This window comes from Schistocerca serialis, chromosome 8 (genome assembly GCF_023864345.2).
Source record: "Schistocerca serialis cubense isolate TAMUIC-IGC-003099 chromosome 8, iqSchSeri2.2, whole genome shotgun sequence".
NCBI lineage: Eukaryota > Metazoa > Arthropoda > Insecta > Orthoptera > Acrididae > Schistocerca > Schistocerca serialis.
The window spans coordinates 443,126,639-443,154,027 of NC_064645.1; the positions used below are offsets into that span (position 1 = coordinate 443,126,639).

The 27,389-nt window shown below is 40.4% G+C and overlaps 1 protein-coding gene across 1 annotated transcript in view; it reads right to left on the reverse strand.

The window, feature by feature from the left end:
- Nucleotides 1-1,446: 1,446 nt before the first annotated feature.
- The window catches only part of LOC126416795 (lymphoid-specific helicase-like), a gene marked incomplete in the record, with an annotated part of 155,008 nt that continues 129,065 nt past the window's right edge, over nucleotides 1,447-27,389 (reverse strand). The window contains 3 exon segments of the mRNA XM_050084665.1: nucleotides 1,447-1,801; nucleotides 22,253-22,363; nucleotides 22,787-22,946. Of these exon segments, the coding sequence (XP_049940622.1) occupies nucleotides 1,728-1,801; nucleotides 22,253-22,363; nucleotides 22,787-22,946 (345 nt within the window).

Consider the following 27,389-nt stretch of genomic DNA (forward strand, 5'->3'; position numbering starts at 1 on the left):
TTTTTTTTTTTTTATCGTAAGAAGCGGTAGCGTGCACAAAAGCAAGCCATGCCGCGAGCGGCGATAGGTCGTAAACACACATTATCAGAATGCGACGAACAATGCATGACACAGTACAATGATGCATTTTCAGCTTAGAGCGACGTAAAAACCTATAACAAAGAGAACGGCACTTATCATGTCAAAGAAAAATAAGCAATCGATTCAAACCAGACGAAGCACGTGAAAAAAGAAGGGTACCCATATAAATACGGACGGAGCGCCTGACGCAAAGCAATGGCTACCTGGTAAAGCTTAACCGCTAAGCTTACGACTCGAACCAAACTACTGTAGCTGTATCATCATTCATTCGACCTAAATTGTGTCTCATATTACAGTGGCCCAACTTTGTTTCGATTTGGAGGTGCGGCCTAAAACTTTTCTCTCCCTTGAATTTCGAGTCTCAAATTTCAGGTGCAACTTAGATTCGGGAAATTTTTTTTTCCTTGATTTCTAGTCTCATTTTTCAGGTGCGGCTTAGATTCGTGTGCGGCTTAGATTCGAGTAAATACAGTAAATCCAACATGACACTGTTCACTGACATGACCTTGAGTTAATGGCAAAGAATAATGTTACATAAAGTATAGTTATTGCTAGATTGACAGTGTTGGGACACAAAGGATTAACAGCACAAACTGTAATGATTTTACTGGTTCAGAACTAGGAAGCCCAGAGTCCAAGAAAGTTAGTTGTATATGTCCACAAACATTCCACAGCTAAGGCCAACACTATGCCAGTATCAGTTTATGCCAATTACACAATTGCTTTTACCCATTAAGTGTAAATGGTGGGAAATGTATAATCAAGATAATGAAAAGTGGGTGTGAATTAACATAATGAAATAGCAAATTTGAATGGACCAATTAGAAAGGGTGTAGACAGCACGAAACAGGGTTATACTGTAGAAACATACCAAGGAACTGTTGTACGCCTGTTAGAAGAAACTGTACGCAAGACACTTTAGTCTATTCTAAGTACTGCTTCAGTGTTTAGGGACCTATCAACAGCAGATGTACGACATATTCAGAATTGCACGGCTAGAATCTTAGTAGGTCAACAGATCCCTCATGAAAGATGAACAAAGACACTTAGCGAACTTAAAATGGGACACGTTAGAAGAAAGGGGACTTCTTTTTTGCAGAAGATTGTTCGATAATCAATATAATTTGTATTTGGATTGTGCAACAATTCTAATATCCTAATAACATTTTGTGTATGGAAAAATGAGAATAAAATAAGGCATTAGAGATGGAGCGCAAATGGACATGTACAAGGTGATATTTTTTCTTTACAGGAATGAAATAGAAAAAGGAGTGGCTAATTATTGTGAGAAGTAGTTCCACCATGCACTGAAGAATAACTTGCAGAGAGTATATGTAGATGTAGCTGAATAAACAGATTCCAATCTAAATAAAACAAGAATTCACAATGCTTTATTGTAAAAGAACTGTATAAATTATAACATCGAGTATTATCACACAAACATTACAATATCACAATTGTGAACAAAAACTACACAAAGGGAATGACATTGAAATCTTGTAAATATTTAATGTTCTAACATTTAACAACAAGAAAAATACTGATTTGATGTAGTCCATTTCTGAACCAAGGAAGAAAACCAGCTTCCAATTTCTTTGCGAGAAGCCATGTGCAGACTAGTATTTGCTTTACTCCCAGGACTGTAATCATTTGTTGTTCTCCATTTGTGAGAGGAGGTCACTCCTGTCCAGCAGAACTAACAGCTCCTCCTCTGTCAAAACTGGAAGAAAATGTGCAGAAAATTAATGCCATATAGGAATAACAAGTCTTCATGTCATTTCAGGTTGCCCGATTTTAATTATTTAATATACATTTTCAGTACACAGTATGCATATTAGGTACATATTAGAATGTGAATATAATGAGAGAAAACTGCAAGCATTAAATAAACATTACAGCAGATCCTCTATACTACATGTGCTCCACCTGTCTACTGCAGTCTATCAGTTGATTGTCATGGCTTAATGAATTGGTCTTTAAAAATGTTTGTCTGAAATCTGTTAAAATGAGCTATTTTTGTAAAATATCAGTTTGTTGACTAAGTGGTTCACACAGTATTTGTGGCCAGTAAATCTGACAACAACCTCTCAGCCTCTCATCTCCATCTCCATTTCACCACCTTTAATGTGATCAAAGCAGCTCAACAATACACACAGCAGTGACACTACAGCTCAGCGACAATGCAGTCAATACTGGCAGACAGTATGTTGTACAGTTAGCAACAAACATCTCCTAACCATTGCAGCACGAAGTCTCCCAACTGCTGCCAAGTGCTACTGATCAATTAGGGAGCCCATGTGACATATTACAGTTCTCCATTACTAATGTGTTTGAGAGAAACGAGTGCAGCTAAACGCAAAAACATACTGTTTCCATGGTGAGTGGGACAAACAGGTTTTTGTTACAAAGCACAAAGATAGGTGTACATAGACGTTTGACATGTAATGCTACATTACCCATTCTCAAAAAGGAAATATTGTACAATATTTTAGAACAGTTCACTAAGACATCGAATCAGAAGCAGCTGTTGGTTGTGAGCTGTGGGGGAAGCAACTTAGTAACCATGAAAGTAAATTACAATCGCAGCAGTTAGCTTTTGTAAAGCCTGCGCAAAACAAGCTTTCATCGAACACGGTATCATTTTGTTTGTCAGAAGTACTGCTGAAACATGCAAAACTGCCGTCTGTGTCACGTCTACTGTGCACGAGCTATGTTAATTTAAGTATTAACTGTATTTTTCTTACTTGTCACTTTTTCTTCCGTGTGTTTTTGCTTTTAGGAAGCTTAAATTGTCGAGTGCTAGTAATAGTATTCCATAGATTTCGTGTTTGTTTTGAATACGGTCAGAGAGAGTCCCTTTAGTCAGCCATAGTTAGAGATAGGAAGATACTGGAACAGGAGGGGAAAATTGCTGCCCTTCAGGCTGAGTTAGACAAGGCCAGGGGAGATCTTGACAGGTTAAGGAGGGAGAAGGGTAAAGAGAGGTGGGAAGTGGCAACAGGCAACAGGAGGAACAGGCCTAGAACTTTGTCTGACAGCTTTATGGTGAATGTGGAAAATAGATTTGACCTGTTGCTTCAGTTAGAAGCTGGTGAGCCTCAAGCAGTTACAGGTGTAGACAGGGCACAACAAACTTTCAGCAGCAAATTGAAAAGTAAGAATGTAGGGAAATCAGTAAAGAGAAAGAAAGTGTTGTTGTTAGGTAGTTCCCATGGAAGAGGTGTTGGCCAACTCTTGCAGGATGAACTAGGATCAGAATACCAGGTCACCAATTTTTTTAAACCTAGTGCTGGTCTGGAGCAGGTGACAGAGGATTTAGGATCACTTTGCAAAGATTTCACTAAGGAAGACACCGTGGTTATAGTGGGTGGGGCAGGTAACAGTATTGACAGAGATCCTGGGTACAGCGTAGAGTGTGACCTGGCGAAGATTGCATCAGCATCGAGGCATACCAGTGTTGAGTTTGTATCTGTTCTTGGGCGCCATGACCGACCTCATTTGAACTCTTCTGTCAAGAGAGTTAATTTGGAGCTGGAACGGCTGCTCATGTCGGGTGCGGGGTCACACATTGGTGTGGTTCATGTTGATTCTATCAGTAGGTGGGATTATACTAGGCATGGCCTTCACCTCAACAGGAAGGGGAAGGGTAAATTGGCTGGGGAAATAGCAAGAAAGTTAAAGGGGGGAGGCACTGTCATGAGTGGTAAAATACCAGTGGTTATAGGATTCAGAAAAGACCCTTTTTTAGGGTAGGGAGGACAGAAAGAAAACAAATTTTAAGAGAGGTTAGAACTGAGACAAACCTTCAGTTTGAGAAAGAAATCAAAAAACATAATTCCAGCTTATTACATCAACATAAACAGCCATTGGTTAAGAATTTTCAACTGTCAGCAGATATTTTAACTCCACCCAATTTTAAGTCAGTCAATGTGAAATGTCAGCTATCTTTATTGCATCAAAATATTCGAGGACTGAGAAATAAAATTAATGAATTAACTATCTGCATAGATGAATTAGAGTCTTCAAACCCAGCTGACATAATCTGCCTCTCTGAACATCATGTGACCACTGGTATAGAACTTTTAAGTGTTACAGGGTTTAGGTTAGCATCTCATTTTTGTAGATCAGAAATGGAGAAAGGAGGAGTTGCCACATTCATCAGGAACGGTCATAAATTTAAGAACATAGACATTCATAAATTTTGCCTAGAACAGCATATGGAAGCATGTGCAACAGAATTAGATTTTCACAAAAAATCTTTCATAATATTAAGTGTATATCGAGCACCTGCAGGTAACTTTAATCTGTTTGTAAACCACCTTGAAGCTGTACTGGCCCATTTAACAACCAAAAACAAAGAAATAGTGGTTGCTGGTGATTTCAATGTAGATTTCCTTAAAGACTCTCCCAATAAGAACCTATTTGAGTTAGTAACACTATCATTCAACTTAATTCCCACAGTAAAGTTCCCCACTAGGATAACCACTTGCTCACAAACAGCCATTGATAATATCTTTATAGAAAAGTCCAATGAACAAAATTATATTACAAAACCAATAGTCAGTGGCCTCTCAGACCATGACATGCAGTTCCTTCTGTTAAATGTTAATACTGAACAGGATATAAAATCTGTTAAATCTGAGCTCAAGAGGGTAATCAGTAAGCCAAAAATTGATTATTTTAGGACACTCCTCAGAGACATTCACTGGACTGATGTTTACAGTGCTCATGGCATGAATGAAAAATATAACATTTTTGCTAATAAAGTGCTTACCTTATTTGAACACTGCTTTCCCCCAAAACTTACCAAGGTTAGAGCAAAGTCTACAAAGAAGCCATGGATTACTCGAGGAATAGGGGTATCTTGTAAAACAAAAAGAAAACTGTATCTGTCAATCCGAAACATTTCCAATGTTGATGCTATAGCACATTATAAGAAATACTGCAAAATATTAAAGACTGTAATACGGATGTCAAAGCAAATATATTACAAGGAAAAGATAGTCATATCAGATAACAAAATAAAGACAATATGGGATATAGTGAAGGAGGAGACCGGTAGAACCAGACATGAAGAGGAACAAATAGCATTAAGAGTAAATGATGCATTGGTGACAGATGTGTATAGTGTTGCAGAACTATTTAACAAACATTTTATAAGTGTTACTGAAAAGATGGGGTTGTCAGGTTCGGTAGATGCTGCTATGGATTACCTTAGACCAGACATTTCAAGTAACTTCCATAATATGAATTTGACCCTCACTACCCCAACAGAAATAACGTCCATCATAAAATCTTTAAAATCAAAAACATCTAGTGGGTATGATGAAATATCAACAAAGTTAATTAAAGAATGTGATTCTGAGCTAAGGAACATATTAAGCTATCTGTGTAACCAGTCGTTTATCAGTGGAATATTTCCCGAATGGCTGAAATATGCTGAAGTTAAGCCACTGTTTAAGAAGGGAGATAAAGAAATAGCATCAAATTTCCGTCCAATTTCACTGTTGCCAGCATTCTCAAAAATTTTCGAAAAAGTAATGTACAGTCGTCTTTATAACCATCTTATCTCAAATAACATACTGTCAAAGTCACAGTTTGGATTTCTAAAAGGTTCTGATATTGAGAAGGCTATCTACACTTACAGTGAAAATGTACTTAATTCATTAGACAAAAAATTGCAGGCAACTGGCATATTTTGTGATCTGTCAAAGGCATTTGACTGTGTAAATGCCAATATCCTTTTAAGTAAACTAGAATATTATAGTGTAACAGGAAATGCTGCAAAATGGTTCAAATCTTATATCTCTGGCAGGAAACAAAGGGTGTTATTAGGAAAGAGACATGTATCAAGCTATCAGGCATCATCCAACTGGGAACTAATTACATGTGGGGTCCCACAAGGTTCCATTTTGGGGCCCTTACTTTTTCTTGTGTATATCAATGACCTGTCATCAGTAACATTACCAGATGCCAAGTTTGTTTTGTTTGCTGATGATACAAACATTGCAATAAATAGCAAATCAAGTGTAGTCTTAGAAAGATCAGCCAATAAAATATTTGTGGACATTAATCACTGGGTCCTAGCCAATTCTTTGTCACTAAACTTTGAAAAAACACACTACATGCAGTTCAGAACTTGTAAGGGGTGTCCCAAGAGTATATGTCTAACATATGATGACAAGAAGATAGAAGAAGTGGACGGTGTTAAATTCTTGGGATTACAGCTTGATAATAAATTCAACTGGGAGGAGCACACCACAGAACTGCTGAAGCGTCTTAACAAATCTCTGTTTGCAATGCGAATTTTGTCAGACATAGGGGATATAAAAATGAAAAAGCTGGCATACTATGCTTACTTTCATTCCATAATGTCATATGGGATTATTTTCTGGGGTAATTCATCAAGCCAAGCTAAAGTTTTCCGGGCACAAAAACGTGCAGTAAGAATTATATGTGGTGTGAACTCAAGAACATCCTGCAGAAGCCTGTTTAGGGAACTAGGGATACTAACTACAGCTTCCCAATATATTTATTCCTTAATGAAATTTGTCATTAAAAATATATCACTTTTTCAAACCAACAGCTCAATTCATGGAATCAATACTAGAAATAAGAATAATCTTCACAAGGATTTAAAGTCACTTAGTCTTGTACAAAAAGGTGTGCATTATTCAAGAACACACATTTTCAATAACTTGCCAGCAGCCATAAAAAGCTTAACAACCAATGAAATTCAGTTTAAGAGAAGCCTAAAGGATTTATTGGTGGCCAACTCCTTCTACTCCATTGATGAATTTCTTAGGAAAACCAACTGATTTGTATATAAGTACAACATAACTTCTGCACAATTTCAGTGCAGTAATGTGTTCACTGAAAGAGAGAGAGAGAGAGAGAGAGAGTGTGTGTGTGTGTGTGTGTGTGTGTGTGTGTGTAAGTATAATCTAACTTCTGCACCATTTCAGTGCAGTAATGTGTTCATTGTAAATAAGTATTACAGTAGTTGTATTACATGTTTCTTACCTTATAAATAAATAAAAAACTTTTTTATTTTAAATTCAGTGCAATAGTATTTGTAAAATGACTCTTAGTGTTCATTAAAAAATGACGATCATTCCACTTGGGACCTGTGGAATGGTACATTAGCTTATTTGTTTTAGTTGTAAATATTTGTCATGTATTGTTGTTTTTCTGACATGTTCCACATCCTGGAGGACCTCCTCACTACGGATCAATTGGAATGAAAGTAAATCTAATCTAATCTAATCTAATCCATAGTGCCAGTAGTGCTGGTGTTTGTTTTGAATACAGTCCAGAGACAGGTAGCACTATTTTCTACAAGAAGTGTCTAGTAACCACAGTTTAGTCAACTATCAGCCGCCTTTAGTGAATTAGCAGTCTAGTTAAAAGATGATTAACTCTACACTAAATTTATTTCTTAGGATGGATAGGATGTGTGACTGCTGTGTATGGACACAGAAGGAGCTGGCCACTGTTCGCGAACAGCTGAACGTGTTGATGGCCGCGGTCAGTGGTCTTCAGGCTGCTGCCTCGGTTTGTAGCGGCAGTGGGGAGACTGGTGTGTCGCATCGTACACCCCAGGTGTTACATGCTTCACCCACTGTCCCTGCTGTCGAGACATGTGGCCGCTCCTTCAGCAAGGTCCGAACAGGCACGGGGAGGGGGGGGGGGGGGGGGGTATTAGTGATTGGGAGCTCCAATATTAGGCGGGTGATGGAGCCCCTTAGGGAAATAGCAGAAAGGTCGGGGAAGAAGGCCGGTGTTCACTCTGTCTGCTTGCCAGTGGGTCTCATCCGAGATGTGGAGGAGGCCCTGCCGGCGGCGATGGAGAGTACTGGGTGCACCCGACTGCAAATTATTGCTCATGTCAGCACCAATGACTCCTGCCGTCTGGGTTCAGAGGTCATCCTCAGTTCATACAGGCGGTTGGTGGAGTTGGTGAAGGCGGAAAGCCTTGCTCGCGGGGCGGAATCTGAGCTAACTCTGGTTTGGAGCCGAGTGGAAGGCTTAAACCAGAGGCTCAGATGATTCTGCGGAGATCTGGGGTGCAAATTTCTTGACCTCCGCTATCGGGTGGAGAATGTAGGGTCCCCCTGAATAGGTCAGGCGTGCACTACACACAGGAAGCGGCTACTAGGGTAGCGGAGTATGTGTGGAGTGCACATGTGGGTCTTTTAGGTTAGAGAATTCCCCCCCCCCCTAGGCCCAACAAGACGCCTCCTGAGACACAGCAAGGTAGGAGTATGCAAAAGGCAACAGGGAATAACAATATTAATCTGCTAAATAGTAAACTGCAGGAGCGTCTATAGAAAGGTCCCAGAACTGCTCTCTTTAATAAACAGTCACAATGCCCACATAGTACTAGAGACAGAAAGTTGGCTGAAACCAGATGTAAACAGTAATGAAATCCTAAACTCAGATTGGAATGTATACCGCAGAGACAGGCTGGACAGTGAAGGGGAAGGCGTGTTTATAGCGATAAGAAGTGCAATAGTATCGAAGGAAATTGACGGAGATCCGAAATGTGAAATAATTTGGGTGAAGGTCACGGTTAAAGCAGGCTCAGACACGGTAATTGGAAGTCTCTATAGGCCCCCTGGCTCAGTAGCTGTTGTGGCTGAGCACCTGAAGGATAATTTGGAAGATATTTCGAGTAGATATCCCCACCACGTTATAGTTCTGGGTGGAGATTTTAATTTGCCGGATATAGGCTGGGAAACTGAAACGTTCATAACGAGTGGCAGGGACAAAGAATCTAGTGAAATTTTTTTAAGTGCTTTATCTGAAAACTACCTTGAGCAGTTAAACAGAGAACCGACTCGTGGCGATAACACATTAGACCTTCTGGTGACAAACAGACCCGAACTATTTTAAACAGTTAACGCAGAACAGGGAATCAGCAATCATAAAGCGGTTACTGCTGCGATGATTTCAGTCGTAAATAGAAATATTAAAAAAGGTAGGAAGATTTTTCTGTTTAGCAAAAGTAACAAAAAGCAGATTTCAAGGTACTTGATGGCTCAACACAAAAGTTTTGTCTCAAGTACAGATAGTGTTGAGGATCAGTGGACAAAGTTCAAAAACATCGTACAAGATGCGTCAGATGAGTATGTGTCACGCTAGATCGTAAGAGATGGAAAAGAGCCACCGTGGTACAACAACCGAGTTAGAAAACTGCTGTGGAAGCAAAGGGAACTTCACAGCAAACATAAACATAGCCATAGCCTTGAAGACAAACAAAAATTACACAAAGCGAAATGTAGTGTGAGGAGGGCTATGCGAGAGGCGTTCAATGAAATCAAAAGTAAAGTTCTATGTACTGACTTGGCAGAAAATCCTAAGACATTTTGGTCTTATGTCAAAGCGGTAGGTGGATCAAAACAAAATGTCCAGACACTCTGTGACCAAAATGGTACTGAAACAGAGGATGACAGACTAAAGGCCGAAATACTAAATGTCTTTGTCCAAAGCTGTTTCACAGAGGAAGACTGCACTGCAGTTCCTTCTCTAGATTGTTGCACAGATGTCAAAATGGTAGATATCGAAATAGATCACAGAGGGATAGAGAAACAATTAAAATCGCCCAAAAGAGGAAAGGCCACTGGACCTGATGGGATACCAGTTCGATTTTACACAGAGTACACAAAGGAACTTGCCCCCCTTCTTGCAGCGGTGTACCGTAGGTCTCTAGAAGAGCGTAGCATTCCAAAGGATTGGAAAAGGGCACAGGTCATTCCCGTTTTCAAGAAGGGACGTCGAACAGATGTGCAGAACTATAGACCTATATCTCTAACTTCTATCAGTTGTAGAATTTTGGAACACGTATTACGTTCGAGTATAATGACTTTTCTGGAGACTAGAAATCTACTCTGTAGAATCAGCATGGGTTTAAAAAAAGACGATCGTGTGAAACCCAGCTCGTGCTATTCGTCCACGAGACTCAGAGGGCCATGGACACGGGTTCCCAGGTAGATGCCGTGTTTCTTGACTTCCGCAAGGCGTTCGATACAGTTCCCCACAGTCGTTTAATGAACAAAGTAAGAGCATCTGGACTATCACACCAATTGTGTGATTGGATTGAAGAGTTCCTAGGTAACAGAACGCAGCATGTCATTCTCAATGGAGAGAAGTCTTCCGAAGAAGAGTGATTTCAGGTGTGCCGCATAGGAGTGTCGTATGACCGTTGCCATTCACAATAGACATAAATGACCTTGTGGATGACATCGGAAGTTCACTGAGGCTTTTTGCGGATGATGATGTGGTATACCAAGAGGTTGTAACAATGGAAAATTGTACTGAAATGCAGGAGGATCTGCAGCGAATTGACGCATGGTGCAGGGAATGGCAATTGAGTCTCAGTGTAGACAAGTGTAATGTGCTGCGAATACATAGAAAGAAATATCCCTCGTCATTTAGCTACAATATAGCAGGTCAGCAACTGGAAGCAGTTAATTCCACAAATTATCTGGGAGTACGTATTAGGAGTGATTTAAAATGGAATGATCATATAAAGTTGATCGTCGGTAAAGCAGATGCCAGACTGAGATTCATTGGAAGAATGCTAAGGAAATGCAATCCGAAAACAAAGGAAGTAGGTTACAGTACACTTGTTCGCCCAATGCTTGAATACTGCTCAGCAGTGTGGGATCTGGACCAGATAGGGTTGATAGAAGAGATAGAGAAGATCCAACGGAGAGCAGCGCACTTCGTTACAGTATCATTTAGTAATCGCTAAAGCGTTACGTAGATGACAGATAAACTCCAGTGGAAGACTCTGCAGGAGAGACACTCAGTAGCTCGGTACGGGCTTTTGTTGAAGTTTCGAGAACATACCTTCACCGAGGAGTCAAGCAGTATATTGCTCCCTCCTACGTATATCTCGACAAGAGACGATGAGGATACAATCAGAGAGATTACAGCCCACACAGAGGCATACCAACAATCCTTCTTTCCACGAACAATACGAGACTGGAATAGAAGGGAGAACCGATAGAGGTACTCAAGGTACCCTCCGCCACACACTGTCAGGAGGCTTGCGGAGTATGGATGTAGATGTAGAATAATTTGATGATGGCACAGTTGTCAAAGAGTGCTGCCAGGGCACAGCTGTCAAGGAGCATTTCCTGGCAACTAGTGAGTCCTTTAGAAACAAGTCATAGATAATATCAGCTATCAGAGACACGTCTCTTAAGACCTACTGCAACAAGAAAATTAGAATTAATGGTGAAAAAATATATAAAAGGTAAACTGTAAACAGATTTGCAATCCTGCTTGTGTTTCTCATTGCAGTTAGAAGAGTCAGTGGACGTAGTCAATTCATCTCAAGTTGTTATTTTTGTAAGACCGATATTTTAATAATGCAGTGTAAAAGAAGACTTCCTTACAATTTTGACCCTGAAAGATGCTACACAAGGAGAAGTTTTTTACAATGCATTCAAATCATTTCTGAAACTGATTTGCCAGTTAAGAAACTTGGGTCTATTACTACTAATGGAGCACCTCGCATGGTAGGCAAATGCACAAGATTTGTTATCGTGAGTGGGTTGCTTTCCTGCGTTTCTTTAAGTATCACTGTACTGTGCATCAATCAGCAATTGCTGTGCAGGCATATTTTGAAAATAGCATGTTATCAGTATTGTCTCAAAAATTGTGAATTCAATTTACTCACAAACACTTCAGCGAAGAAAGTTTATTGAGTTATCTGAAGAATTCAATAGCCACTATGAAGACCTGATATTGCACACCGAAGTTTGATGGATGAGTAGAGGTAGGGTTGTAAACAGATTTACAGAACTTTTACCACTGATAAAATCTTTTGTGCCTAAAAAGGAGGATGATTACTCAGAACTATATGATTTGAGCTGGTTGTTGGATCTGTTATTTGTAACTTATAGGGTTAAACAAGGAACTACAAGGAAAAAACTAAACTGTCATAACTCATATCTTCTATGAAGTGTTCTTTGGATAGGACGGTCACAGAAATTAAACGTGAAACTCTTTCCTCAAATGACGTCAGAACAGTTGGATCAACCAGCTGCAAAGTAGTACACAGTCAACCTGACTGCACTGAAAACAGAGTTTGAAAACCATTTTTCAGATTTCAAGGCAACAGAACCTTTTCTAGCTTTCATAGTTCAATCTTTATAAAAAGTGGATATGGAAGGTATTTGTGGCTAAATTTGTACTCTTTCTCTTGTAGTGAGACTAGACATAAAGAGGAAACAATTCAATTTCAAAATGACTCTTCCTCAAAGTCTGAATACAATAAAGATAACTTTCGGTAATTAGCGGGTGTAAAAACTTACACTTACATTTAAAAGTGGCACTTTATTTTTGGATTTTTTTATCAACTTACCTATGTAGACATCATTTTCCACAATCAAGATAGTGAAACCTATGCGCAGAAATAAACTGATCGATCCTCACCTTTCAGACAATGTAAAGTTGGCTCTGACAAGTTATTTACCACATTACAATAGAGTTGCCGACCACACACAAAGCAAAGTATCTCATTAAATTATTTTCAACATTTATGATAGTGTATATTTTAATTTTTTTCACATGTAATATCCTGAAAACTGATTAGTAGGTCTACAACATTGGACCAAAAAAAAATTAAATTTTACTTTATTATGTAATTTTTAAGTTAATTTTGTCTATGTTGTTGTTTTGTGCTCAAATCTTTATGCTATACTACAGCAGCTAAGAGAGGTAGGTAACTTCTCCCAACCCTCATCTTGCTTCTGTTTCTGCTTAGAAACAGAGGTAATTATAAGCCTTTGGCCTAATCCAGATTGATCCACAAAAAAGTGCACACAGTTGCAGTAGGGTTCATTTCCGCCATCCAAGCCACACTGTAGTAAGCAATGTCTGCCAAATGAACACCTATCCTTAGAAGGTTTCATGTAGCAATGCTGCCAGCATCGTTTTGGAACTTTATTGCTACACAGCATTTGCTTACGTGTCTGCTGTATGGAAATGATGTATGTGTGTGGAGAGAACAGAGGTTCTCATTGATAGTATTGTTATTTTGGTTTTTGTGTGTTAAGATGACAGTTTCAAGACACACAAAGCCAAACAAAAGGAATCACATGTAAGGTATTCAAATTTCCTTATGACCTTGAGGACAATGTTAGAAGAGAGCAAATCTTATTATCACCGCAGAATGTTGCAGTGAGGCATGTAGTGTTTCTTCTACAAACAGCATAGAAAATATCTGCAGGAGCACAGGGAATCCCCAAGGAAAGATATTAGTGGAAAACATGTCACTTATTTGGACTACGTCTTGAGAGATGTTTATCATACTGTATTGGAACTTTACAACTGGGCCAAAGGTGGCAGAGACTTTACATGATAAAATTGCTTTCAAAGGGGGCAACCAATTGAGGGTACGAAATTCTGATACCTTTGGGATTCAGATACAGAAAAGGCAACAGTGGAAGTCGCCTCTCTTCACTCCCTTACCTATCATTTCCTCTTTCCCTCCAAAATTTCATCAATATGAGGTAAGACTGCTGTCAGATGTACACAGCCTATGCTGGCTTGTTTATTGGTGTTACTCATGGGGAGTACAATACCCATCGCTTCTACTTTGTACCAAGGTTTAAAGTAATGCAAAAAGCTAAGGAACAATTAAATGTTCACATAACCTAGACTGAAATAGCTTTATAATAACGTATGAATAGTACTAATGTTCAGTATTTGGCTGTAATATACCTTCCAAATCACATGAGAATACATGAAAGTGGAGAGGCTACTGTATCACCAAGTATTCTCTCAGCATGGTTTCATAACCATAACAAATTGATTAGAGTAGGTCTTCATCTGTTTCTGGCTACAAAATGTTTACTTTAATGTTGTATACACCAATTTTTGTCATTATATAATTTTCAGGATGAACGTTCAGCTCACCACCCATGAGCCAAAGGCTCCCAACTTGTTATAACTAAGGTGGACAACAAAGTCACCAGTGAAAGAAGGGGGCAGAAGAGGTGGAGTAGCAACTTTCTAGACTTGTCTCTACAGTCGCCATTTTTGCTGCTTCATAGTTTAATAGAAGAGGACTCCTCCCTCTCCCCTTCCCCTTTCTTTAGGTTTGACCAATCATGAAATGGAAACCAAAGTGAAAATTAAAAAATCTTATTTGCAACATTTAGTTACAACTTCCAGCTACTTTTCTACAGCTGCCACTCAAAGGACATTTGTCATAGTGTGGGCCAATTTTCTGATATCCTTGTCATAGAAGGCAGCCACCTGTGCTTTCAGCCAATTCTCTACACTGGTCTGCAGCTCGTTGTCTGTGGAAAAAATGCTTTCATGTGAGCAATGACATGAAAAGCAGAGGGAGCCAAGTCTGGGCATGGGGTGTCTTTGTTGCAACTGTTGTGTGTGATTGAGCACTGACATAAAGAAGGACAATGCCTGATGACAACATTCCTTTTTGCTTGTTCTGAATTGTCCTTCACAGACATTGAAGAGTCATGCTGTGTGAGGCTGCAGTGATGGTCGCGTCACGTTCCATGAATTACACCAAAAAAACTTCCTGTTCGTTTCCAGAACACAGTAACCACAAACCTTCTGATGGGAAAGATTGACTTGCTCTTCTTTGGTTTACTCTCGCAATAAAAATACATCCACTGTTTGCATTGCTCGTTTCTTCATTTTCGAAATGGACCCATTTCTTATCCACTGTGAACATTCTGTTCAAAAAATTCTCTCCGTCGTCTTAGCATTAGAGAAATGTTAAGGCAGTACCCATTCACTTTATTTTGTGACAGTCGGACACTGTCTTCGGTAACCATCTCACACCGAGTTTGAAGTACTTTAAGTCTCTCACTCAAGATGGCATAGAGAGTTGAACTTGAAATATTGGAAAACAAATTACTGAACACAAAAATTATGAAACCAACTATTTCCTTGAATCACCTCTTCCACTCAGTCAATAAGAGCAGTTGACACTCGCTTCCTTCTCTGATCACCTACATCACGAACATCTGTATGTCCCGAAGTTCCTGAACACTGCAACATTTTGCTGTCCCTCATGAAAGTTTCACCATAAACATTACTCATTCATTGATAAACTTCAAGTGCATTGCACCCCTCAGCATGAAGCAACTGAGTGACTGTGCACGCTTCACACTTGGTGGGAGACTTGTTCTAGGTATGTCTACATGCTTACTGAGCACTCAAGACTGACAAGTGCGACATGATGCAATCAACAGGCATACTTGAGGCACTGCACAGTGTACCTACAAAAATCTTCATTTCAATATTTTAATTCTGTAAATGAGTGGACTTAAAACATAAAATAAAATAAAAAAAGGAAGGAGAAGCAGAGCCTGGATTAGAAACAATTGGTACATATATCACTTACTGTGTGGAAAGAATAACTGTGGAGGTAAGAACAAGCCACCCATGAAAAGGGTATGGGTGGGTGTGGGGTTGAAAAAGCATTGTAGTCCACGACATGTGAATACCCATAGTTTAGTCATCCCTTATTTGAGAATGGGAGCACTTAAGAGACTTTCTACAATCTTGACACAAAATTTAACCTTTGTGAAACTTTCTCTCATTGACAACCACAAAATGTTGTTGTTGTTGTTGTGGTCTTCAGTCCTGAGACTGGTTTGATGCAGCTCTCCATGCTACTCTATCCTGTGCAAGCTTCTTCATCTCCCAGTACCTACTGCAACCTACATCCTTCTGAATCTGCTTAGTGTATTCATCTCTTGGTCTCCCTCTACGATGTTTACCCTCCACGCTGCCCTCCAATGCTAAATTTGTGATCCCTTGATGCCTCAAAACATGTCCTACCAACCGATCCCTTCTTCTAGTCAAGTTGTGCCACAAACTTCTCTTCTCCCCAATCCTATTCAATACCTCCTCATTAGTTACGTGATCTACCCACCTTATCTTCAGCATTCTTCAGTAGCACCACATTTCAAAAGCTTCTATTCTCTTCTTGTCCAAACTGGTTATCGTCCACGTTTCACTTCCATACATGGCTACACTCCATACAAATACCACAAAATGATGAAAGGCAAAAAGTTTATCACGTACTACATTTCCACAGTTCACAGAGTAAAACTGCTGCATGAAGCATGACATTTCAATTTACCACTGCTTTACTACTCACTCTATTTGCAACATATTTTGCAGCCAGTAGCCACATATAACATTGAATGTACCTGTAAAATTATATCCTTGTAGAGCACATAGTCCACGACATCCGACATTGTAAACAATGAGCTGCATGAAAATGAAACTGCAGGGCAAAATTAACTAGATACACAGATGAAATGTGTGTACAAATACATGTTAAATACATGTGAACTCACTATATAGTGGAGATGCTGAGATGTGGCTAGGCCCAACAAAAAAGACTGTCACACAATGAGCTTTTGGCCAACAAGGTCTTTGTCGAAAAAAAAGACCCCACCCACCCACCCACCCACCCACACACACACACAAACACACACACACACACACACACACACACACACACACACACTATCTCTGAATGCTGAAGCTGGACTAGAGTAGCAGCACATGATGGGAGAGGCGATTGGGTGGGGGTAACGAGGAGGCTGGGTCGGGGAGGCAGAGGGATAGCAGGGTAAGGGTGGGTGACGGTGAAGTGCTGCGAATGGGAGCATGCAGGGGGGGAGAGTAGGGCAGCTGGTGCAGTTGGGAGGTTAGACAGAGGGTGGGCAGAGAGAGGAGGTACTGGAAAAGGAGAGAAGTGAAAAGACTGGGTGCGTTGATGGAATAGAGAGCTGTGTAGTGCTGTAATTGAAACAGGGAAGAGGCTAGATGGGTAGGGTCAATGACTAATGAAGGTTGAGGCCAAGAGGGTTAACAGGAATGGAGGTTATATTGCAGGGAGAGTTCCCATCTGCACAATTCAGAAAAGCTGGCGTTGGTGGGTAGGATCCAGGTAGCATAGGCTGTGATGCAGTCACTGAAATAAAGAACGTCGTGTATGGCAGTGTGCTTAGCAACAGGGTGGTCCAGTTGTTTCTTGGCCACAGGTTGTAAGTGGCCAATCAAGTGGACAGACAGCTTGTTGACTGTCATCCCCATGTAGAATGCAGCACAGTGGTTGCAGCTCAGCTTGTAGATCACATGGCTAGTTTCACAGGTAGCCCTGGCTTGGATGGTATTGTTGATGCTTGTCACTGGACTGGATGGAGGATGTATGGGATAGGTCTTGCAACTAGGTCTATTACAGGGATATGAGCCATGAGGCAAGGGAATGGGCGCAGGGGTTGAGTAGGGATGGACAAGGATATTGTGTAGGTTCAGTGGGCGGCAGAATAGCATTGTGAGAGGGGTGAAAAGGACATTTAATTTCAGGTCACAGCAAAGGGTTCGTCAACACCCTGAAGGAGAATACAATTCAGTTGCTACAGTCTGCTCCTTTACCACATGGCCTTGTCACTATTGAACATTATCTTTCACAACTTATTGGACCTACGACCTCTTTCCTGGTCCTCTGACCAACTATATCCTCTCTCACATTTACTTCTCCTTTGAAGGCATCACCTACAAACAGATCCGGGTACAGCAATGGGTAGCCTCATGGCACCATCTTATGCCAAACTATTCATGGGCCATTTAGAGGAGAATCATCCTAACCACCAAGAATACCCAACCAATCACCTGGTACATATTCACTGATGATGTCTTCATGATCTGGATCGAGGTTGAGGGCTCTCTATCCATATTCTTCCAGACCCTCGATACCCTCTCCCCCGTTTACTTCACCTGCTCCTCTTCAACCCACCTGCACCTGAAAGATGGCTATATAAGTACCTCCGTCCAAATCAAACCTACCAACCACTTCGAAAGCTGTCATTCCTTTCATATTAAGAAGTCTCTTCCATACAGTCTAGCCCCCATGGCCATTGCATCTGTAGTGACAAGCAGTCCTCTCGAAATATACCAAAGGTCTCAATGAGGCCTTCACAAACCATAATTACCCTCCCAACCTTGTACAGAAACAAATCTTCCATGCCTTATCTCTCCAGTGACCCACCACCAAGTCCCCCTGTCCAGCCATAGAGGAGCATTCCACTTGTGACTTACCACCAGAACTAGATCAATCATATTCTCTGCAGGATTTTAAATTATCTCTATTCGTGCCCCGAAATGATGAATGTCTTATCCATTATCCTTCCCACCCCTTTAAGTGGTATTCCACCACCCATCAAAATTACATAATATCCTCTTCCGTCTGCACACAACCCCTGCTCCCTACCCTTGCCTCACAGCTCATTTTCCTGCAATAGACCTAGATGCAAGACCTGTCCCATACATTCTCCCATCAACACCTACTCTAATCTGGTCACAAGCATCATCTATCCCATCAAAGGCACAGCTACCTGTGAAATCACTCGTGATCCACAAACTAAGCTGCAACCACTGTCTGCAGTTCTATGAGGGCACGACAATCAACAAGCTGTCTGAATGAATGGTCTCCAACAAGCTATGGCCAAGAAACAGCTGGATCACTTAGTTGCTGAACATGCTGCCCAACACAACATTCTTCATTTCAATTACTGCTTCACAGCATGTGCCTCCTGGACACTGCCCACCAATATCAGCTTTTCTAAACTGAGCAAGTAGTAACTCTCCCTGCAATATATCCTACGTTCCTCTAACCCTCAACCTTCGTTAGTCACTGTCCTCCCTCACCTATCCCCTTCTCTGTTCCCACTCCAGCACTACACAGCCTTCTATTTCATCTACGCACCTACGTCTCTTATTTCTCTCCTTTCCCATCCCCCCGCCCTTCGTCTAACCTCCAGACTGCACCTAGCTGACCTATCCCCTCCTCACCTCATCCCTGTGTGATCCCGCTAGCAGCAATCAGCCGTCCCCCCACCCCTACCCTGCTATCACTCTTCTCCCTCCCCCCTCTCCCTGCCCTAGACGCCTCTTTATCCCACCACCAAGACTGCTTCTCCCATCAAGCGCTGTTGCTCACAGTCTGGTCTCAACAACCAGAGAGAGTTCTCACATGTGTGTGAATTGTGTTTGCATGAGTGTGTGTGTGTGTGTGATTCAGAAGGAGGCCTTTTTACTGAAAGCTTACTTGCTTAGCAATATTTCTGCTGTGTCTGTCAGCAACTCAAGATCTACATCTACATACATACTCTGCAATCCACCATATGGTGCATGGCGGAGGGTACCCCATACCACAACTAGCATCTTCTCCCCTTTTCCACTCCCCAAACAGAACGAGGGAAAAATGACTGCCTATATGGCTCTGTACGAGCCCTAATCTCTCTTATCTTTGCGGTCTTTCCGCGAAATATAAGTTGGCGGCAGTAAAATTGTACTGCAGTCAGCCTCAAATGCTGGTTCTCTAAATTTCCTCAGTAGCGATTCACGAAAAGAACGCCTCCTTTCCTCTAGAGACTCCCCACCCGAGTTCCTGAAGCATTTCCGTAACACTCGCGTGATGATCAAACCTACCGGTAAAATCTCCACTAGATAGTGAGTAGCAATCCATCATTTTCATAACTAAGTACAATGTTTATTATTTCAGGAGCAATTGCTATAATTGTTAATAAATTTACCCCATTGTGAGACAAGAGGTCAATGCCTTCATGGGAAAATGTTTGCAGTTTCCTACAGAACCATTATTGTACCCAGGCGTGAACCTCTTTGTCCAAAGGAAATAGATGACCATGAATGTCTTTCTTCACGACTCCAAGTATAAGGAAATCACATGAGGAGAAATCGGGACTCTATGGGGGCTGTGTAAGGGTTTCTCAGCCAAACTTATGTGTTTGTAAAGTACAACCTTGCTAATCTGCCCTCGGATGGTCCGACTCACTTTGTCCAACCCTCCCACTTCCAATGTTTGTTTATGTAGGCAGGCAACTGCTCAGTCAGATCTAGGCTTGTCAGTGACTTACCATCTGAGATATGCATCAGTATGCAGTTGACTATTGCTAGGTGCGACAGTTGAGTCAGTTTTAGTATGAAATAACTTGTTTCTAACTCGATCAATAAGTGTTGTGCACCCAATTTGTTTAACAAATTAGTGACAATGTTTGTCTTGCATACTGAGGAGTGTAAAACTTAAGTAAGGCAGCAAATAAATGTTCACATGTGGCACACTCTTTACAGCCGGACGTTGAGCCCAGTGACCTAAATGAGTAGCTCATTAAAGCTGACATTGACTGGATGGTGGAAGTAGAATTAACTGATGACTAACTCACTGACACACTAACAATTGACGAGAACAAAAAGAGTAATGACAACAAGAAGACAGTGACCCTAAGCTTGAGTGCAACAGACAGATGCTTAAAATGGGTCTGATATAGCCCTTTAATACAGTAAACATAGTTCTACATCTACACCAACAAACATTTTGTCAATTAGGAAATGGTGGACTAACATGGCAAAATGAAGGTTGTCATCTGCTAAGAAAAAGAACACTTGATAGACTTTTTTTCAATCTGCTTAAGAACAGAACATTTTTTACTGCGTGATTACTCATGTTTAACACAGCTAAGAACAAATCAGTTGCATGTCAGTGCAATACTGTAAGAATGTATTTACAGATGTTAAAAATTCCCCAACAGTAACAATTTCTTACCATACAATGGCTTTTGAGTGTGTTTCTTTTTTTATTATTTTAAAATAAAACAGTATTTTAGACAGTACTTCTAGTTGAAAATTAAAGTTGGATTTTACTGTATTGTGATGTTAGAGGTCAAAGAGTTTCTCTGATTACATAAGGACAGTAGTATGGAAGGCAAATGGTCGACTTTGGTCTATTGGGAGAACTTTAGGAAAGTTTGGTTGACATATGGGTTTATTGGGAGAATTTTAGAAAAAGTGTGGTTGACATATAAAGGAGGCCACATATAGAACACTAGTTCGAGTCATTCAAAAATCCTGTAGAGTTTTTGGGAGCCCCACCAGATTGGATTACAGAAGACATTAAAAAAATTTGGAGGTAGGCCACTAGATTTGTTACCACAAGGTTCAATCAGCATGAAGATAAGAGAAATTAGGGCTCATAGGGAAGCATATAGACAATCATTTTTCCCTCTTTCTAACTGATAATAGTACACAAAAGGATATGAGTAGTAGGGATACAAGGTTCCTGCAACAATGCACTGTATGGTAGTTTGTGGAGTATGTATGCTGATACAGATGTAGACTGATGCCCCCATACAGTGGCTCTAGAAATATATATGAAGACATAGATGCAGACTGGTCGGAGACTGGCAGAAGCTAGACTATGGAATTACTGTCCCATGTGTAGGCTTTAACACCACGAGAAACGACTGCATTTGGAGTGATGCTGTGATCGGGAAACAAGGACTGCTGATGTATCATGTCGCATGGCATTCAGTGATTAATCGCAGTTCTGTACTACCAGATAACCAGTGTCAAGAAGTATGGCAGCGACTTGGAGAGAGGTCCCGTTCTTCTACTGCTCTGATGAGACAGAATGGTGTTGCTCCTGGCACCATGGCGTGGCAAATCACTGGGTACAGCTTCAATCACCTGGTACTGATTGAGTGTGGGTTAGGGACACTAAACAGTAAGCTTATCAGCGTCAGTGATTGAGGGAACTCTGACAGCACAACAGTTCATCACAGACATCCTACATCTTCAAGTGTTCTCTCTCATGTGACAGTTTCATGGTGCCATTTTCAGAAGGACAATGCTCATCCATTCACAGTATGAGTCTCTACGAACTGTCTACATGATGTTGAGGCACTCCCATGCTCATCAACAGCCAAAGATCTGTCCCTGATAGAATATGGGTGGTACCTTCCCAACCAAATCGGTGCATATCTCCAGGTTAGAGGCAGAGTAAAGTCATACTGATAAATGGACTCTTACTTCGAAGTTCTTTGTAAATTTGACTCACTGAAATATCACATATTCTCTCAACCCATGAAATTTCAGTGTGTTTCTCCTTCCCTTCAACGTGCTTCACTCTTTTGTCAGGCATTGTAATTACAGATATACACACAAGAGAAAGCAGGCCCAAGTTTATGATTAGTTGTGTTACAACCGGCTGTGGTAACATATAAGTACATAGATGAAAAAGTCACTTGAAAGACAGAAACATGGACCTCTCCTATGAATAAATAAATATGGTAATCTAATAACTCACCAGATCCTTCTGAATGAACCACTTTTCTCTCGTCAGACGAATTCAACAAGTTTTTCAGTTCCTCCAGATCCACAACCTCTGCTTTCTGCTCTACATTTCCTTTGAATTTCCCTAGAAATTTAAATAATGTCGTAAGGTTAACAGCTCTGCTTGAAAAGCAGAAATATACCAATTCAACATCAAAAAGAAAAAATATTAGTGTATGTTGCATCATGATTTCACAAATTTGAACACTTACTGAGAAAAACCTTCATATCCCCCCCCCCCCCCCCCCCCCAAATGATTTGTTGGCTTACTTAATACAAATTATGACTGACTGCATATTATTCTAAATGTGTTAAAAATACAGCTGGGATAATAGTGAAGACTAACCAGTATTGTGTAGGTTTACCAACATTAAATGAAAAAGTTGTCCAAGTCACTTATGCCAACTTTTAATGCATATAAATATGGAATGTGTACCAGTTTTGGTTACTCGTGAATTAGAAATAAGTTCCATATAAAATGGATAATTTATTTATTTTAGCTGCTTACCTTTATGAATGACCATCCTTTCCAGTTTTCTCTTTGCCTCAGCTAATGAGACAATTTTTTCATCAATAGACGCTGTTGTTACTAGCCTATAAACAACAACTGGCTTTGTTTGTCCTATGCGGTGGCATCTGTCTTGGGCCTGTAGATCAGCTTGTGGGTTCTATAAACAACATTATTCAATAAACAACTGTGCCCATCATCGTTTAAGCTGGTAACTATTACACTAACATTATTAAATGACAGATTTGTAATATCGTAAACTAAATAAACATCAAGTGAATAAATGGAGGATTCTGAGCTTAACAGTAGAAGTATAAAGAAACATACTGAACTTAACTTTACATGTGCAGGTTAACATTACACTACTCCATACAGACCATAAGAATAGCAGCATCACGGGATGCAACCTGAGCCACCCTATTACACATGGTACCTAGAAATTTGCAGCCATGCTTTTCAATGTACAATACGAAGCCTGTTCAAAAAATTCTGGAACTTTATCTACAAATTTTTTTTGTGCTTATCTTTTTACTAACTGCGCATGGTCTCCTTTCAAAACTCTCTTCCACAGTTGATACACTGCTCCAAACGCCATTTCCACTTCCAGAAGCAGTCTTGGTATGTCTCTTCTTGGGTCATGTGATATGCCTTCTGTGAATTTTCTTTTATCTCATCTATTGTTGCTAATCTTTGTCCTTTCAATGTGGTTTTCAACTTCGGATATAAAAGAAAAGTCCGCAGGGTCCAGGTCTCGAGAGTACGAAGGATGCGGCAGCACAGTCATTTTGTTTTTTGTGCAATAGTACGCGCCAATGGGGATGAATGTGGAGGTGCGTTATCGTGATGGGAGAGCCATGAACTGTCCCACCACATTTCAGGCCGTTTCTCTCACAGGATATCATGCCACGATCCAACTGAAATGCTACATTCTTCTGCAATATCTTGGATAGTCAGTCTTTGATTGGCACGCACAATTTCGTTGATGTTCCTTCCATTTTTTAAACATGTGAACCATTCATAACACCAGGTATAACTTACACACTCATCACCATAGGCATCCTGCATATTTTCATGTGTCTCTAAAGGTTTTCTTGACGTTCACGCAAAATTTAATGCAGACACATTGCTCCTCTAACCCTGCCATCTCGATATTCGCAAACTATGCAACACAACGTTCTACTCAATACAGCACTGAACAATAACTAACAGACATACAACAATGAAACTTCCAGTAGCTACACATTAAACACAGGTATGTGCAGGAATGCCAATCGCATTTCGCTCTAACACACCAATGGCGCAAAATTACGAATGTTACAGAATTTTTTGAACAGACATCATATGGCAATGCATTTTGAGACAATACTTTTTATCAAAATGTAACATAGTCAATCCTTTGCAAGGAAACACCAGTTAAATGAGCTGTGCAAAAAATGCAGGATGAAGAAAAACTTTATTTTTATCTCATGTCTTTCACACTTTTCATTTAAGTTACCATCATTACTGAAATATAAATTTGTTGTTACTCCCACAAAAGATTTCAATTTAAGAACCCTTTATTTTCAGAAGGTGTTTTGTTGAACACTTTTAGTGTTAACTTAGAGCTCCAAATGAATGTATTTTTGCATTGATTCTTACCTCTCAATCCAGGATACATGCAAAACTCTACAATACATACTTAGATGAAATCACAACTACAACAATAAACTGAGATCACAGCCATAAAACATTATAAAACCTACTACACTACACTGTGTTAAGAAAAGTTACGAAGTAGTCCAGAAGTATGCGCATTATGTCTGAGATTAGCACCTCTGACAATAAAATTAAAACAATTTGGAATATCGTTAAAAGGGAAACACTATTTCTATCAAACTCAATGAAAAATTTGTTAACAAAAGTTCAGAAGTAGAACCCTTAATAATCTTTTTTAAGTGTTACAAAGAAAACAGGATCCAGCTATTCAATGGAAAACACAAGGCTGTGTACAGAAGAGGCAATACCTTTGCAGTTTGCTAGAACTGAAATTCAACTCACCTCTCCAACTGAAATTAGGAAAATAATAAATCACTCAAAAGTAAATGGAATTGATTGCATTTCCAACAGAGGACTAAAAGCTTGTTCCCAACAGATAAGTAGGATTCTCAGTCACGTATGTAGTAGCTCAGTGAAACAGGGCATTTTTCAAGACAAACTGAAATATGCTATTGTCAAACCACTAAGGGGGGAAAGAGGGGGGGGGGGGGGGAGGGAGAGATAGGTCTGATGGTAACAACTACCACCCTACCTCACTTCTGACAGCTTTATCCAAAATTCTTCAAAAAGTAATGTATTCAAGAGTTGCTTCACACATTTGTAAAAATGATGTACTAACAAAATGCCAATTTGGTTTTCAGAAAGGCTTCTCAACAGAAAAGGCTGTATATGCTTTCCTTGATCGAATATGAAATGCTCCGAATAACCGAACGTCACCCATTGCGACATTTTGAGATTTCTCAATGGCTTGTGACTGTGTGAATCATGAAATTCTTCTACATAAGCTTAAATATTGTGGTTTGAGTGGGGCAGTGCACAAACGGTTTAGTTCATACTTAACTGGAAAAATGCAGAAGGTTGAAATTAACAGTACATATAGTCTGTAAAAATCAGTAGAGTCCTCTAACTGGGGAGGTATCATGAATGGAGTCCCACAGTGCTCAGTCTTAGGTCCCTTATTGTTCTTAATATATCTGAACGACTTGCCACTCTATATTCATGAAGGTGCAAAGCTAGCTCTTTTGGCTGATGATGCAAGGGTAGTTTTTTATTTATTTAGCGTATGGCTAATACAGACATATCATGAAATTACATATACATATGTACATATTGACACACAAGAAACTTAAGTTTGTCTTTACAACTGAATATCCAGTCCTTCAATCCAGCGCACTGCATCTGGAGTTGCTAGCAGGAAGTCCTCTTTGGCGCCGTGATAGGCTCGAATCCTGCATTCACTGACAATGTGGTGAACAGTCTGGTATGGAGCCCCGCAGTCACAAGCTGGATCAGGCAGCTTGTTCCACTTAAAAGAGAGCATCCCTGCATCGCCCATGGCTGGTACGGATTCTGTTGAGAGTAGACCACGTCTCGCGTGGTAAGTCGAATCCACTTGGAAGTTTAGCACCTGAGAAGATGTTATGCAGGTGCACATCTGTCACTGCTTCCCACCGACCTTTCCATTCTTCAAGAGGTTTGAAATTCTTAGCAACCATGTCAGCAGCATCGCACAGAGTTGGATGACGTGATTTCAGTCTCTTGCGATTTAAAAGTGGCAGGTCGCTATGCACGGGTAGGTTAGAATTCCTGGAGATCTTGTGGAATTCTCTCATAAGGGCAGTACATCTGCGTACATCAGGAGGCATTATACCGGTTAACAGTGGAAGCCAATAAACTGGAGTAGATCTGATTGTGCCAGATATTATGCGCATTGTCATATTCAGCTGGGTATCAACAAGCGTTGTATGATGACTATTCATCCAAACAGGTGCACAATACTCAGCACTTGAGTACACCAAGCCCAGAGCTGAAGTTCGCAGGGTGGTTGCTGAAGATCCCCAGGTAGTTCCGCATAGCTTACGGACGATGTTGTTTCGAGTCCTCAGCTTTTGAGCTAAGTTAAGAAGGTGTTGTTTGAAGCATAGTGTACGATCCAGGATGACACCAAGATATTTTGGGTTCCAGTTGTGATGAAGAATTCTGCCTCTGAAACTTACCTCCAGTTTTACATTCACCAACTGGTTATTTAGATGGAAGCAACACACTTCTGTTTTACTCACACTGGGTTGGAGTCTCCAGATTTTGAAGTAATTGTCTAATGCACACAGGTCATTGGCTAAAATCTCTCCTGTTGTCTTCATTTCCTGGTGTTTGACGGCTAGAGCCAGGTCATCGGCATAGCAGTATTTTCTGGACGAAATGTCAGGTAGATCAGATAGATATAGGTTGAACAGTAAGGGTGAGAGAACTGATCCTTGAGGCAATCCGTTGTTCAGCTTCCTCTCCTTACTTATGTTGCTTCCAGTGATTACCTGGAATTTCCGATCACTTAGCATGCTGTTAATCAGTCGAGCCATTGATCTGCATGGTATGATGCGGAGAAATTTGTAGATAAGGCCTTCCCTCCACACAGTGTCGAAGGCGGCAGTTAGATCAACAAATGCCACAGATGTTTTCTGCTTCATTTGGTATCCTGACTATGAAGGATGTGAGAGACAATACTTGGTCGCAGCAGCTACGCCCTGGTCTGAAGCCTGCCTGATCAACTGGAACGTTCTCTAAGATAGCGCTACTTATTCTGTTACATATCAGCCTTTCAAAAAGCTTGTAGCAGCAGCTGAGTAGGGAAATGGGGCGATAGTTTTCTACCCTGTTGCTGGGTTTGCCAGGTTTCAGAACAGATATTATCTTCACCTTTTTAAACTCAGATGGAAGTTGACCAGTCAGCAGCATGTCAGTGAAGAATTCTGCTAGCCATTTCTTAGCTTAGTAATCACACCCAATGAACCAGAATCAGCAAAGGAAATTTTAAATAATGTCTTTCTGAAAATTATTAAGTGGTTCTCTG